The following is a 15,872-nucleotide window of genomic DNA, read 5'->3' on the forward strand; positions in this document are numbered from 1 at the left end:
GCAGACTCAGTGTGCCACTCAACCACAGCCAATAAGGCAAAACAACGTACCCAACACACTAGACATAGGTGACTCTATAGTCAGGCACACTTGATGTCCCACTCACCAGGCTAAATAAGGAGAAGGTTACTGTCAGCTGCTAGTCAGGTGCCAGGATCTGCCACATAACCCACGCACTCAGGTCACTCCACAACAAGTACAAATATGACTCTGTCATTGTCCATGTTGGTGTGAACGACCTGAGACGTACCTCCCTGGACTACATGAAAAGAGAAATGGAAGAGCTCTCCGATCTTGTAGCTCAGGCAGGTATGACCCTAGCCCTGAGTAGCATTCTGCCATCACCCAGAATGATGTCTCAGTACAAGGACAAAATGATTGACTTCAACAATTGGCTAAGCTTCTGGTGTCATTCTAAAGGGATCCAATATCTGTCTGCCTGGGATGACATGGTCAGCAGACCATGGTGCTTTGCCAGAGATGGTCTGAACCTGTCACCCCTGGGATTCCGGATACTGGCTAAGGTTCTTGCCACCCCTGTAGTGCCTTTTTAGGCAAGGTTCAAATGACAAATTCACCACCGTAACAGGAACAGGCAAGAGGGTGATGCTATTCAATGCTAGAAGTCTAAATCTCAAAATGCACTCCCTGGAGGCACTCCTTAAAATGGAGAACATAGATATCTGTGCAGTGACTGAGACCTGGTTCAAGGCTCCAGAGAGCATCCCTGCACTACCAGGCTATACCTCATACCACACTTTTCGGCCATGTAACCTGGACTGGAACACCAAAGGTGGAGGTGTGTCCATATTCATTAAGGATATCCACACCTCCAGGTTATTTGCTCAGCATAATGCAGCCGAGGTTATCCAAGTGCAACTAACTCTGGGCAAAACTGCAATCCAAATTGTAGCTTGCTACAGATCCCCCACCATGCCCCAGGATTCCCACTCCTCTTTTCTTGATGTACTGGAAAATATTAGGGTTCAACCAAACACCCTAATAATGGGCGATTTCAACTACCCCACCATTAACTGGGAAAACTACTCATGTACCAACTCCTTTGCCCAATGCTTTCTGGAATTCATAAACTCCAATGCCCTGGATCAAGTTTTCCACACCCCCACTTGGGGCAACAATATCCTAGATCTAGTCATTACCAACATGAGTGACCGGTGTTCCACACCTGAAGTCAACGCCTCATTGGTCCGATCCGACCATAAGCTAATTACCCTAGATATCCACATCCTGACCCCACTCCCCATTAAGGAAACCATGGTAAAAATTTCTCCAAAGCAACTTCATGCTTCTTAAGACAGAAGTGGTGAATGTCATGACACCCATGCAGACGGACAATACAGTTACAACTACTGAATCCTACACAATTGCACTTTATAAGCACTTACACAAGTGCATGAATCATGCTGTCCCAAACAGAACCAAGACGCTATAATCCAAAAAAAGGAAGCCAATCTGGTGGTCCCCTGCCATAAACAAATGGTACAACAGAAGGAAGAAACTGTTGCAAAAGAGTAAAATCCCATGAGTGGAGGAGCTCCCTGGTCAGCCTCAGTAAGAAGCTGCGATCCATGATAAAATCCACCAAAGCTAGTTACGAAACAAAATCGCCACTGATTCTAAAGACAATAACAAAACTTTCTATAGCTATGTCAAGAATCTCAATGGCTCTGAGTTACAGCACAATGGCAGTAAATATACAGACCCAACTGATATTTCCAACATCCTGGCAGATAGGTTCAGTGCTAACTTTACTCCCCTCTCACCCCCTAAAGAGCCCATCTCTATACCGGAAGAATGCAAAGTTCCTGTAATCATGGCTGAACAGGTAAAAACCACACTCTCCAAAGCCAAGAACACAGTATTCATGGGACCAGACAACATCCCAGGCTGCATTCCACACGAACTACAGAATGAACTGGCACCCCACCTAAGTGCCATGTTCAGTCATAGCCTCACCTCAGGCTTTGTGCCTGCTGAATGGCGCACAGTGACGGTTATCTCACTCCACAAGGGGGGAGCCACCACAGACCCCAGGAACTACCACCCCATTAGCCTGACGAGCCTGGTCTGCAAGGCTGTGGAACGTATCATCATGGAACTTATAAACAAAGACATTGGTAATCTCCAAACTCTGGACCCCACCCAGACCTGATTAGACTTCTTTGAAGCAGTCACGAAAGCCGTAGACTAGGGTAAAGTGGTTCACACAGCCTATCTAGATCTTGCCAAGGCTTTCAACACCATCCCCCACTCTGGAATTATAGATAAACTCACTAAACTAGGTATAAATCCCTATGTCACAAGATGGGTTGCCAACTGGCTCACTGACAGAACCCACACCGTGGAAGTAACAGACTCCAAATCTGACTTCAGACCAGTGACAAGTGGAGTACCACAGGGTTCAGTCCTGGGTCCTCTCCTGTTTGGTATCTACTTCTTTGAAATACAGGCTAACACAGAAGGTCTTTGGCTAATGAAGTTCGTAGCTGACTGCAAACTAGGAGCTGTAATCGAAACTCCTAACGATGTGAACATCCTACAAAAGGGCCTCACTGAGACAGATGCCTGGTGTCAAAGCCATGGCCTTAAGCTCGATGCCAAAAAGTGCATTGTCATCCCCTTTAGTAAAAACTCTGTACCCATGAACTACAACATAGGCGGTAGTATATTTAACACCGAAAGTGTGATAACAGACCTTGGGGCACAGGTGGACAGTAGTCTCTCCTTTGATCACATCACCACATTAGTCAGGAAATCCTTCTACATGGCACACCTCATCACAAAAGGTTTCTCATCCAGAAAAAAAGAGGTCATTGTTCCCCTCTACTCATCACTCATTAGACCCATTATAGAGTACAATGCCCCTTTTGGTATGTACCTCACAAGACATCTACAACAACTAGAAAGGCCGCAGAAATACCTCACAAAGAGGATTACCGGCCTCAAACAGATGCCCTACGCAGACCGTCTCAAAAAACTACAGTTTTACTCCGTCGCATATCGCCTAATCAAAGTTGATCTCTGCCTAACATACAAAGCTATGTCAAACCCAGAGCTGTTGGACATGCTCCACTTAAAGAAATCCCAATCCCTCCGAGCTACATGCTCTAGGGGCCTAAACCTTGTCACCACAATAAACAGAATATGCCGGAGGGATAGATTCCTGTCCCTGAGACTTCCCCTACTCTGGAATAAACTACCTATCTATATCAAACAAAGCTCTTCATTAGCACTCTTCAAGAGTCAGATGTAGAATGCAAGAGAAGGAGTACACACTCCCCCCCTGTCCCATCTCTTTACCTCATTCTACCTAATAGACTCTTTCTGCACTTGTTTTTAGTCATTTTTAATTTAATTGCATTTTTTTAAACTGTTTGGTCTAACATTGTTACATACTGTAAATCTAACATACATAAAATCTTGATGTTTGGATGGTAAGTAAGAAATTCACCCCGGGGATCACTTCTGTGGTTTTGCTCGACAGTGGCACAGGAAAATAATTTTCTTGGGTGGCAAAAGCCAGGGTACCTTTTTGGCTGGGCTTGTATAGGCCCCAGGGCCGATAGCCTAGTTACCTACCTATGAAGATAGGGGTGAGATTTGTACGTCCTAAATGTCGGAGTTCGCCATTTTCAACGTTCGAGTTTCATACTTTAAGCAAAGTGGATTTGACTGAGTGCACTTCAGTTAATGTTATAGTAAACCACTGAGACCACTTATTATACCTTGTATGTGTATAAACACCTCCATGCTAGTCATTTCATAAAAACGCTACTCAGACTGTCCAAACATTTGAAAAATAACACACACACACACACACACACACACACACACACACAGATTGCCATCTGTATTCAAAAGGGTGCCTTGTTACCCTGACAACAGCATGGTTTCTGGTCAGATGCGTCATGACAGGCGTATACACCCTCAGGGATGACATGATTCTAAATGTACATAAAGACTACCTCATAGGGTCAGTAGACATAGACGGTTCAGTAACATTTGACTTTGTGAACCACAGACTGCTGCTAGATGCATTAACAGCAACAGGTGCTTCTACCACGGTCCTTGAATGGTTCGGTGATTTAATCTGTAAAGAATCTTAAGAATTAAATTAGGGTCAGAAATGTCTGTGATTTCTCTCTTAATCATTGATGTTCTTCAAGTGTCCACCTTATCTCTTATTCATTTCTCAGAATCTTTTTGTAAACTCCACTCACACCACCCACAACTGCACATCATGTTTTATACAGACAGCGTGGCTACTTATATGTCCATCCCACAGACTGCATGGCTACTTATGTGTGCATCCCATTCCTCTTTACAATCTCCAGTTTCGTTCAGAGTGGATAATAAAAATGCTTAATCCACTGTGAAAGCAAAAGTTATGATTTTTATACTTTGTGAAAACTTCCAGCAGATGCCTAAAGCTGGATCTACATTGAAGAACCATTGAAAACAATAACTCACTTTCATTATCTAGAGCTCCGGTTAGATCGTCATTTCAGCTTCCAGCACCACATAAATGAGGCCACATCAAGATAAGGAAACTTCTGGTTTGACTGAGGAGAATCACATACTATCTTTCCATTAGAAAGAATTACATTTAGAAATGGAATTCTAGCCCAACTTGAAGTATTGTATACCGACTACATCTGGAGCATCAAATTAAAATCGGTCTGTCTAGCAAAACAGCAGTAATCAGATATGTTGTACCTGCTCACTACAGAAAATATACTCTAACACCACTCCATAGCAGCATGGTTCCCAATTAATCAAAGATCCCAGCTAATGCTTAGGTCACTGCATTTTGAGCTGATGTTTGATTTTAGTACCTTTTTTCAGACTAAAGACACTGTGGACTTGACCTTTGTGATGATGGCACACACAGCTGCTTACCCTGTAACAGACAGTTTCTGGCAGTCCATCTGGTGCTGTAGTCCCACCACTCCTCCTGTCTGGCTTAATAATGTTTGGACTCCCATCATTTGCGTACAGACAATGCTGCATTTCAGGAAGTAACCAACAGTGAATATATGTGGCTGCTGATGACTTCATAAGTACTGTCATCCCGGTAGGCATACTTTGTAACAATTCAGCATTTCCATTACCAAAGAAATACAGTGCCTGTGTAAAACTTAATTTCCCATAAAGGTTTACTTATCTTTCATTATCTTCATAGAAATGTTTTTAACCTGTTTGGGATTGGTTGTATTTAAATTCAGATATTAGAGTTTGTTAGGTTATCCGCACATTAAACACTTTAAACCTCTTGGTGATGGATCATGAGTTCATTTTTACTTTTAAGGCTGATTTATTCTAAGAAGAATTTACTCTGGTTTTAATGTTGGCCATAATTAAGTATTTATGCACAATACACTGTTTTGTTTTTGTTGACACGTGATTTTAGAAAAATAGACAACTAGTAGCAGTTGGCTCAATGATGTGGGGGGGTAGCAAGCCCTGACTATGGCACATATTACCTTGGTTTTATTAGCAGCCCAGGAATTGGGGAAAACTATCCCAGAGTGTAGATGTGAGAATCTGATGAATTCCCACCCATGTTGGGGAGGGGAAGAAGAGTGTTAGACCAAAGATTTGGACATGTTTTCTCTCTCAATCTTTTTTTTTTTCTCTCCCCATTTCTGGAGGAATTCGCATATGTACACATAACAGTGTAACCAAGTGTTTGCTGTCCTTTTCTGGCTGTACTTAATTTTGTTCTAAAATAATTACTGATTTTTTAATTTCAAGAAAATAAATCCCATTTTGTGTTGTTAGTAAATTAAAATATTTCTCTTTTACTCTTATTAAATGAAACTTTTTTATTTCCTGTTTTCTAGCTTAATTCACCTCTGAACCCAGTCAGTAGTACAGAAGATATTAAGCCACCGCTGGGAATCAATGGCATCCTTAAAGTTCCAGCGCATCCTTCAGGGGCTATGGCAGCCTTCACAAAACACATTTGTGCCATCTGTGGTGACCGATCTTCAGGTAAGATTACTACACGAGCCAAGTACTTGGGTCTTCTTCAAGGAAGTGTTGAGAGTTGTGATTCCTGGAATGTGCATGCTCAGTGTATGAGAGGAGGTTATTTAGCTGACTATCAGTGTTGTCAGTCTTTGCCAAGCACTGAAATCTTTCCTATTGGTAGGAGTTTATTCTTTTCTCCTGTTTCCAGTGTTGGGAGTCTTCATTGGTATACTTTGTAGGTTTTTGAACATTTCACAACATTCCTTTTAAATGCCGAGAGCTGAATAATATTTTCTGACAGTAAATTGTATTTTAAGTAGAACATTTTTTGTAGCTTTAGAATTGTCTTAGCCCATCATCTTTTCTTCCAGCTCCTATCAGTTTTGCACTGATGTCAACCAAAGCACTTTCTATTTAATGTGACTGCGAAGAAAGCTACCATCATTTTTCAGCTTAAGAAACCATTAACAGCCTAAGAAATTTTCTAGAAAGCTGTACCGTGAAGATGAGCTGGATTAGAAGGCAATAAGGACAATAATGCAGTTATTGTTTGCCTTTGTACATCCTGTCTCCCTTCACTGCTGTGGCAGCATGTAAACAAGTTCAAGCCGCTGTAGGTGCCCCGTCCAGTTTGTCAGTGGTCATTATCACAGTGGTCCTTCGTGACAATGAAGGACTTAGGTCAGGCTGTGTAATAAGCCTATGACAACCAGGTTAGTATAGAGTTCTTAGAAGGGGGGGGGGCTATAGTCAGTGTTTTATCATTCAGCCAACCCAAGGGCCTAGGTCTAGCATGTCACCTAAAACATAGACAAGAATTACAATGACATGACAAATAGTTTTCTGGGTGCTATCACCTAACATATAAATAGGGATTACAATGACGTGAAGAATTATATACACAACACAAACCTTCCAGTCTATACACACACAGTTTTTAGCCAGAAAATGTCACCAAGGTGGAACGCATTTCTACTGAAGCAATATTTGAAGGAGGAGGAGGCAATTCATACTGTACGAGTCCTGTGAATTACCTCTTCCTTCAAATGTCACTGCAGTAGACCTGCATTCTTTCTTGGTGAAAAGCTATGCCACCATACATACTAGTTGTGTGTAACTTTTATGTCAGTTTCATGTATCATTTAACAAAGCATGAGGTACGTGGTTAGAGAGGTAGAGTAGGGCAGCAGATTTTTTTTTTTTACACATTCACACAGTCATGCAGACCAGAAAGACTTGCGCTGTCTTCACTTTGCTTTTTGATTCCTTCTGAAGTCCTAGAAATACTGTTTAATGTGTCTGCATTGCTTTTGTGTGTATGGGTAAAGTTCTACTGACTATCAACAAAGGGCAGTCATAATTTAGAGTAACCTGTGTCCTGCAACCGTAGTGTCTGCTGTGTTTAATCCCTCTGTGACATTCAGATTTATTCTTGAACCAAAATTGCTGGTGGGGTGATGGAAATGGTGCCTTTTCAAGCAAGGACAGTTATAACATAGGTTCACAGGAGATTGCTAGGCTAACAGCTTAAGGGACCTTTCAAGCCTGGCCAATATAACTTGATTTTATCCAATATATATAGCCCCTAGGGTTAAGAGGATGGCATGAATTTGTGCCTGTGCACTGAGCATCTTACACATGTCGTTCCATTTCACTGTTGCAGTATTCTTAACATGAAGGATCCCCTACCAAGGACAGCCCAATATCTGGCCAGTTATACCAAAGCCTTTAGGTTAACAATACGCCATGCATCACATGTGTGCTACCCACGATTAGGCATAGGGCATAAAGGTGACATCCGGATGTGTCATCCTCGCAACTTCTTTGCCGCAAGTCCAAATGCCATCTTTGATCATCAATCTGGTTGCTCGAGTCATTGCTGCTTTACCTAGCTGTTTCGTATGAGTGCCTTGTCGGGGATTTTTGCTTTTTTTTTTTTTTAACATTTGTGGTGTTGTGGGGCTTTCATGTCATCCAGAAAGGATAAATGCCAGTGTGGGAGACAGATTCCCATAAAGACACTCACAAGCAGTGCTTGTTTTGAATAGGTGCTTCTCAGGACCATACGTCTTGTACTGTGTGTTAGGCTTTTGTTCCAAAGACCTTATGTAGTCATATTTCATCCCTAGCCATCTGTCTTGAAAACTAGCGTCTAAAACTTTTAGTGAAAGATGCTGTGGAAGGTACTTACTGTTCTGAGGGTCAGCCGTCTTTGAGGAAGAAGGCCAAAAAGCTCAGGTCAGATTCTTCAGCTCTGCCTTCTCCACTGGATGTCTCTCTTAAGACTAGTTAAAAATGTGGAGGATTGTCCAGTCACTGGACTGGATTCCTCTTCAACGACTGGTTCATAGGCCGGCATGCATCTGGCTTTTTGCACGTCCTCCGAAGCCTTGGAGACGTCCTCTTCAGATGTTCAGGGGGAACAGTGACTGATTATCACCAAAGGGCCTAAGGAGGTTCCACAAATACTGGTGAGGGAGGAAGTCCCAACTACAATTTTTGAGTGTAGGCCGAAGTCAGAGCCTTCAACGTTTCATAAGATGGATGTCTTTTTAAAAAAACAAGCAAAAGACACCACATATCTCTGCTGCTCCTAAGGACTTTGAGAGTGAATGGAAGAATTTTACATGGGGTTTGTTTAACACTCTTATGGCCTTAAAGTCTCCTCAGGGGGTTTCTATCTTGGCTCTCCCTTGATCACCCCCCCCTTAGATAAACAAAGGAACAGGTTTACTCTGAGGAAGAAGCGGATTCCAATGAGGAATCCCTGGTCTATTCTTCCAAGATTCCTTCCTCCTTTGGATTTTAGCTTTGAGGAAGAGGAGTCTGCTAGTCCTGAATCTCCTTTTGAGGAGATTTCTTTTGGGGATAGCATTTCCAGGATGATGGAATTATTTAAGTGGGATTGTTCCCAAGTGTCTGAAGTGCAGAGAAGATGATATAATCTCCTTCAAATGAAGTCTCCTAGACCCTGTGCTATTCCTCCTGTTTTGGCTGCTTTATTGAATGCCTTTTCTTCTACGTCTCTGGCCCCATACTCTCACCCCCCTGCTCCTAAAAAAACTGGTTTTATAAAGTGCCTGATGACTGCAAATTCCTTTTTAAGTATCCATAGGCTGACCCTTCGATGATCTTTGTGGCATCTGGCAAGCCCTCTAAATTGCTGCCTTCTATCAAGCTTTTTCCTTCTGATAAGGACAGCAGGACTATGGAAAGGGTATGTAAAAAGATCTATACTTCAGCCACCCTAGCCTTTTGGGCTGTTAATTATCAGACTCCTGTAACCAGGTATGTTTTGGCTCTCCTTTCTCAGGCTTGCCAGGTTATTTCTGGCCTTCTGATTCTGAGTGAAAGACTTCTGCCTTGTCTCTGTTAGGGGCTTCTTCCCAGGTAGCTCTGCATTCCATTAAATATAGTAATGACGCAGCAGGTGCTTGTTCTATGGATGTTGCCTTTGGTTCTATTTCTGACTATGGCTTCAGCCTCTGCCTGATGATATTAATGCTAAGTTGATGGATGCTCTGGACAACAAATGTTTGGTGCTGTTGCAGCTGATTTGTTCAAGTCCCTGCAGGAAAAAGGAAAGGAGTTACAGGACCTCAAATATATTTTGTCTCCCTGTGCCTATTTCATAGGAACTGTCACAATAAACCAGCCTTTGTTAGAAGGCAGTCTCATCCTCCTACTAAAGGAAATAAAGGTGGTAGAAGAGCTCCCCCCGCTAAGTCTACCCAGACCCCTCCTGCTCAGAAACCTTCCTTTCCTGGTAAACCACATGCTCTCTGACTACCTGGTTCTTCCCAACTACATTCCACTTTTGCACCGTCTTTCTCTGTCTGTTCCTGTTTGGTTAAGCATAATCCAGGATTCCTGGGTTCTTTCCATCATTTGCCAAGGGTATTTCATGGTTTGGAAATCTCTTCCCCCTTTCATGGGCATTCCTTAGCCACTTCAAGACCAGTTGAGATTTTTTGCAGAGATGCTTCAGGGTCTTTTGACTCATTGAACTATTTGAGGTTCCAGCTGCTCAAAAGGAGAAGGGGTTTTATTCCATAACATTTTTGGTCCCCAGGAAAGGGGGCACTTAGAGACCCATTCTGGATCTTTCTCACCTGAACACATACCTGAAGGTTCCTTCCTGTTGAATGATTACCTTCAACGTTTGTTCCCTCTGCTGCTGCTTCAGGCTTTTATAATTTCTCTGAATCTCAAAGATGCTTATCTTCATATCCCTCTTCATCCCCTTTTCAGGAAGTTTTCATGTTTCTCTGATGCTTCCTGGCATTTTCAGTTATCTGCTTTGCCCTTTGGCCTCTCTACTGCCCAAAGAGTATTCACCAAATGCCTAGCTCCTGTGATTGCTTTTTGTAGGCTAAGGGCATTCAGGTAATTCTTTACTTAAATGACCTACTTATTCAAGCCTCCTCTCCAGAGATTCTTTTACAGCACCTTCAGTGGGTCATTGCCCTGTTGCAAAGCTTGGGGTTCACTGTAAATTTTCAAAAGTCCTTTCTGTCTCCATTATGGGATCATGCTTTTCTGGGATGCAGGATACAGGCTGTTCCTATGCTACCATTCCTGCCTCCTCCCAAGGTTTTGACACTAAGAGTTCCTTATTTTCAGCATCTTCTTCCTCTGGCCTTTATTTCAGCCAGGGAATTTCTGAGGGCTCTGGGATTCATGGCATCCACCATCCCTATGCTTCCCTGTGTCAGATTGCACATGAGAAAGTTTCAGTGGTATCTAAAGTCAGTTTGGCTTCAGCATTCTCATCCTATAGAATTTCCTATTCCTCCTCTTCTATGTCATGTCTCAAGTTGGAATTTCAGTGACAGATTCACCACCTGACTACTGACTTTGAATCCAGGGCTTCCCATTCCACCCCCGCTTTCCTATCAGGAGCTATTCACAGATGCCTCAGACGGTGGTTGGGAGGCTTCCTTCAGAAACCTAAAGGTGAAAGGCCTTTGGTCTCATCAGCAACAGAAGGAACACATCAATGTCAAGGAGATGAGAGCTCTTCTGTTGGCCCTAACTACTTTCTATTCCCTGTTTTCTCCAGGGCCCCTAAAGATCTTTACAGACAACACCACAGTGATGTGGTACATTAACATACAAGGATGGACAAGGTCATATCTTCTCTGCAGATTGGCACTCCAAGCTTAGGAACTAGAGATTCAGCACCAAATGACACTTCAGGTGGTGTACATTCATTGAGGGCAGAATTTTGTGGCAGACTCCCTGAGCGCAAGGTCCATAACACAGTCCCATAAGTGGATGCCTCACATGGCTGTGCTTCTGGACATTATCCACTAGTGAGCATTCCTCAAGTAGATCTGTTTGCCTCCCCTCTGAACAGGCAACTTCCTCAATTTTGTGCTAGGATTCCATGTCCTCTGGCCTGGAAGGTGGACTCCCTATCTTTTTCATGGAAGAGGATGTTTCTTTATGCCTTCCCTCCCCTTCTTCTTATTCCAAAAGTCCTGTGCAAGATAAAACAGAGTGCTCCCCAAACTCTTGCTGGTCACTTCATTTTAGCCCAAACATATCGGCTCCATCATTTTCTGCAATTAGCCAAAGGCAGTCATCACAAGTTACTTCACAGGGTAGATCTTCTCACACAAGACAAGTGATCACTCATCCACCCCCTACCTGTCCACTCTTCAACTGACACTGTTGATAGGATTTTGATTCCCTATTGGGACCTGTTTTCTGCGGACATGCTTTAGATTCTGCAGGAGGTCAGGAAACTCACTACTAGGAAATCCTAACTGGACCCACTTACTCTGGATGTTCCTCTGGTTCTGTCATATTTGTGTGAATTGCTCAATGCTGGGTTGGCGTATTCTGCTGTTAAAGCCCACCTCTCAGCTATTTCTGCTCGTCTGACTTTGGCTCCTCCTTTGGCCTGTATGTTCGAGGCCAAACAATTTCTTAAAGGCGTCCTTCATATTAGACTTCCCAGGAAACCTGTTCTTGCTTCCTGGGGTCTTAATTTTGTTTTGGAGAAATTGACTCAGTCTCCTTTTGAGCCTGCAACTTCAACTTCCTTACAACATTGTCCTTTGAAGACTTATTTTGTTAGCCTTTACTTCTTCTAGACGGTTGTCTGAACTTCAAGCTCTTAGTTTTTCATAAGGACAGTGTGTTCCCTTGTTCCAGTCCTCCTTTTATGCCTAGGGCGGCGAATGAGCTGAATCTTAATCAGTCTATTAATTTACCCACTTTTTCCCCTTCACCGCATTCTGCTAGTGAGAAGGCGTTCCACTTTGGATGTGCATAGACAACTTGGATTTTATTTGGACAAAACTAAAGCTTTTTGAAAATCTTATCAGCTTTTGATTCTTTTTATCTTAGGTCATTAGGTTTTGCGCTTTCCAAGCAGATGATTTCCTCTTGGATTTCTAAAGCCATTTCCTTTTGTTATTCTTATCATGGTAAGAGCCTTCTTTCTATGGTCAAGGCTCACTCTGCTAGGGCTGTGGCTTCTTCTGGTGCTTTTTTCAATGGTTTGGGTATTCTATTCTTGAGGCAGCTACCTGGTCTTCTTTGCCAGGCACTACAAGTTGGATGTCATATCATGTCCAGGGCTAGAGGTGGTTTTGCTGGTGCCATTTTCATGGGTTCCTAGAAGGGTCTGCTGAGCATTCCTTCTCCATATCTTCTTCCAGAGGTACTGCAGTCTTTCATATTATGAATACTGCAACAGTGAAACGGAAGGACATAGTACAGTTGTGTAAAATCTTGTCATAACAGTAGATGTCCTCCTCTTCACTGTTGCATTATTCACCCCCTCCTCCCCCCTGATCTGTTGTCCCTCTGGATGTGTATGTTACCCTCTGGTTTTCTAGAGCTGGCATTCTTCCTGCGGCTCTCAGTTCTGAGGATGATACTTCCAGACATCACCTTTATGCTCTTACTCCTATTACTGAGAGCATATGTCGTGCATCATTAACAACCTAAAGGTTTTGGCATACTGGCCCGATATCGGACTACCCTTGGCAGGGGATCCCTCATGTTACGAATACTGCAACAGTGAAGAGAAGGAAATCTAGTGTTATGATACGATTTTATACAACTGTACTATTGCCCCTGTTCATAGGTGACATGGGCACTATTCCAGGTGTGAATTTGCAATTTTCCATCCATTGATCCAAACTGTGTTTGAAAAGGGCCAGGGAAGGGCTCTGCTTAATGTGAATAGGAAGCCTGTTCCAAAGAAGGGGCAATCTCTGAGACGCATGTTTTGTTTGAGTCACTGACTAAATTTAGATCCCCAGATTGCATTACCCTTGCGCTGTTTGACTTGCAGATGTATAGCAGTTCCATCAGAACTGGATCTGTGAGTGCCTTGCAGGTCAGGCATAATACAGTCTGTCTGCATAGTTTGTCTATTTTCTTTGTGAGGAACCTCAAAAGTCACTGCAGCTGCTGTAAGTGCCTAGTCAAGTACATGCCAAGTGGCACATTGTACTTAATTGTTAGTCTGAGAGATGAGTACAGCGAGGCTGTAATTTCCTTTGATGTGGAAGCCATACCTTTACTTAAAAAGTTTTGCCGCATAAAAGGATTTCCTCACCACTGTGGGTACATGGTGGTCAAAGTTCAGGTTGTCTATCTGTGTACCTAGATCTCTCACCTCTGAGTCCACTCTAATGGGTGTGCTATTGATGTTATATGATATAAGGTGTATTTGACTTCCCAAAGGGTATGATGCTTTTTTTTTTTTTTTTGCAATTAATTTTGGGCCATGGTTTTGGCACCAATCATTTGTCTGATCTAGACCCTCCTGAAGGATATCTGCATCATTGAGGGATGCAGTGATTGCCTTCAGCTTGCAGTTGTCAGCAAACTTTGTCATCCAGAGGTCTTCTGCATTAGCCTTGACTTCAGAGGAGTATGTTTTGAACTGGAGTGATCTCAGTACTGAGCCCTGTGGCACACTAGTAATTGGCCTCTTGCTGGATCTGGATTCACCCACTTTAACCATGTGTATTCTGTCTGTGAGCCAACTGGCTCATCCATGTGGTGACATATAGGGATTTATGCCCAGTTTTGTGAATTTATTTATAATACTTGAGTGGGAAATTGTATCGGATGCCTTGGCCAGGTTGAGGTAGGTGGTATGTACTGTTTTACCCTCATCCATGGCCTTGGTGACTTTTTCAAAAGAAATCCACCAGGTTCAGTAGGCATGACCTGCCCTTGACAAAGCCGAATTGGGTCAGGTCCAGTTTTTGGAGGTCTCATATGTCATTATTTATCAGGTCCATGATTAACTCTCTTCATGGCTTGCATATAAGACTGGTCAAACTTATGGGTCTGTAATTTCCCGGGTCAGTATATGGTTCCCCTTTATGCAGAGGGATGACTGTTGTTGTCCTCCATTCTAGCGGAACAAAGTCAGTGCAGAGGCTGTGGTTAAACAGAGATCCTAATAGGTCTAAGTCCTGATTTAAGCTGTTTAAGAGGCAACCTGGCATATTTTCAGGCCCCAATGAAGGCATGTTTTTAGCTTTAGAGAGCTCAATGGCATCCTGTTCTTTGATGATAATTGGTGGTGGAGTAGTGGATGTTTTTTTTTTTTTTTTTTTGCGGGGGAGAACTGGGGGTGATGGGGAGGTGAAATGAGAGCTGAATTTGTTGGCCAACAGATTTGCTGTGCCTTCTGGCTGAGTATAGATGATGTCATCTGCATCTAATTGTGCACATTGTTGGGTGTTGCCCATAAGACTGCGGACATAACTGAAAAATACCTTATGGTTATACTTAGCTTTGGAGACTATTCTTACCTCAGTCTGTTTTCAGCGGCTTAAGTAGTACATATTCTGAGAGCTCAATCATGTCTCTCTTCATATAATCCAAGGTGGTACGTCTGAGTTCCTTCATGCCCATGTGGACTTTTAATCATTTTGGTACTTAGGGGATAAGTGACATGAGTGTTTGTGTGATTTGACAAATCCTGGTCCCTGACAGGCAACTAACCGTAACCTTCTCTGTATCTAGCCTATATTGACCAGAATATTGCGTTTCAAGTTATGGGCTTGGTAAGTGAGGCGCAGTGAGATGTGGCTTTGTGTGTTGTGATGGGAATTCTCTTGTTTGTGTACATGCACAGTGTCTGAGGATTGCACCTGTGAGGCCTTTGAGGTTTGGGTAAGTTACATGCGAGTATGTGGGTGTGTGTATGTATGCCCTCCTCTATGGGTGTGCTGAATAGTGTGGTGTGTGAGTCACTTGGCAGTCTGTCTGTTGCCTTTTGTGTCTGTATGTGAGAGTTTAGCCTCCAATGTCTGTGCAACTACAGTTCTCTCATCCTGTAATTGTCTGTTCGAGAGTTAAGTGGTTGTGAGTGTACATAAGGCAATTGTTACATTGCCTGAGGATACCCATGTCCACCAAGCTGGACGCAGAGATAGCAGGAAATTGCCCATGCATAGTTGTAGGTCCTAATGTGTACTTGAAAGGAATAGGAGTGGAGGTTATTTGCAAATGGATGAGGGAAGTGTTACGTGGTGTAATCTTGCAACTAACTTAACCAGCAATGCTGCCCAGTGCCAAATCAGTTGCTCTCTGAGCAGCAGATGTCCTGGGTGCTATAGTAAGGTAACTAGCACAGTAAACTTTCACATTATGATGAAAATAAGCAATGTTTCTAGATGTTTGTATCTGTACAGGGCACTGGCATAGCGACAAACTCCGTGCAAATGTGCCAAATTTATACCAGCACTGGAAATGCCGAAAACTGACTGAGCCCTCTGGCTAATAAAACAGCTCAACTTGGGGCCCTTTTGTGTGCTTCCCAGCTCAGATAGGCCAATACCTGATGATATAATGTTATATATTTGTCGCTATAATAAGAGAAGCAAGTGCATAAA

The 15,872-nt window shown here is 42.9% G+C and overlaps 1 protein-coding gene across 3 annotated transcripts in view; it reads left to right on the forward strand.

The window, feature by feature from the left end:
- Window positions 1-15,872, forward strand: part of RXRA (retinoid X receptor alpha) — a 1,663,729-nt gene that overhangs the window by 1,412,131 nt on the left and 235,726 nt on the right. For all 3 annotated transcript variants that reach the window (XM_044058644.1, XM_044058646.1, XM_044058645.1), the window contains exon 5: window positions 5,865-6,015. In XM_044058644.1, coding sequence (XP_043914579.1) covers window positions 5,865-6,015 — 151 coding nt within the window. The remainder of the gene's footprint in view (window positions 1-5,864; window positions 6,016-15,872) is intronic.

Source organism: Protopterus annectens, chromosome 16.part0 (genome assembly GCF_019279795.1).
Source record: "Protopterus annectens isolate FY-2018-M chromosome 16.part0, PAN1.0, whole genome shotgun sequence".
Lineage (NCBI taxonomy): Eukaryota > Metazoa > Chordata > Ceratodontiformes > Protopteridae > Protopterus > Protopterus annectens.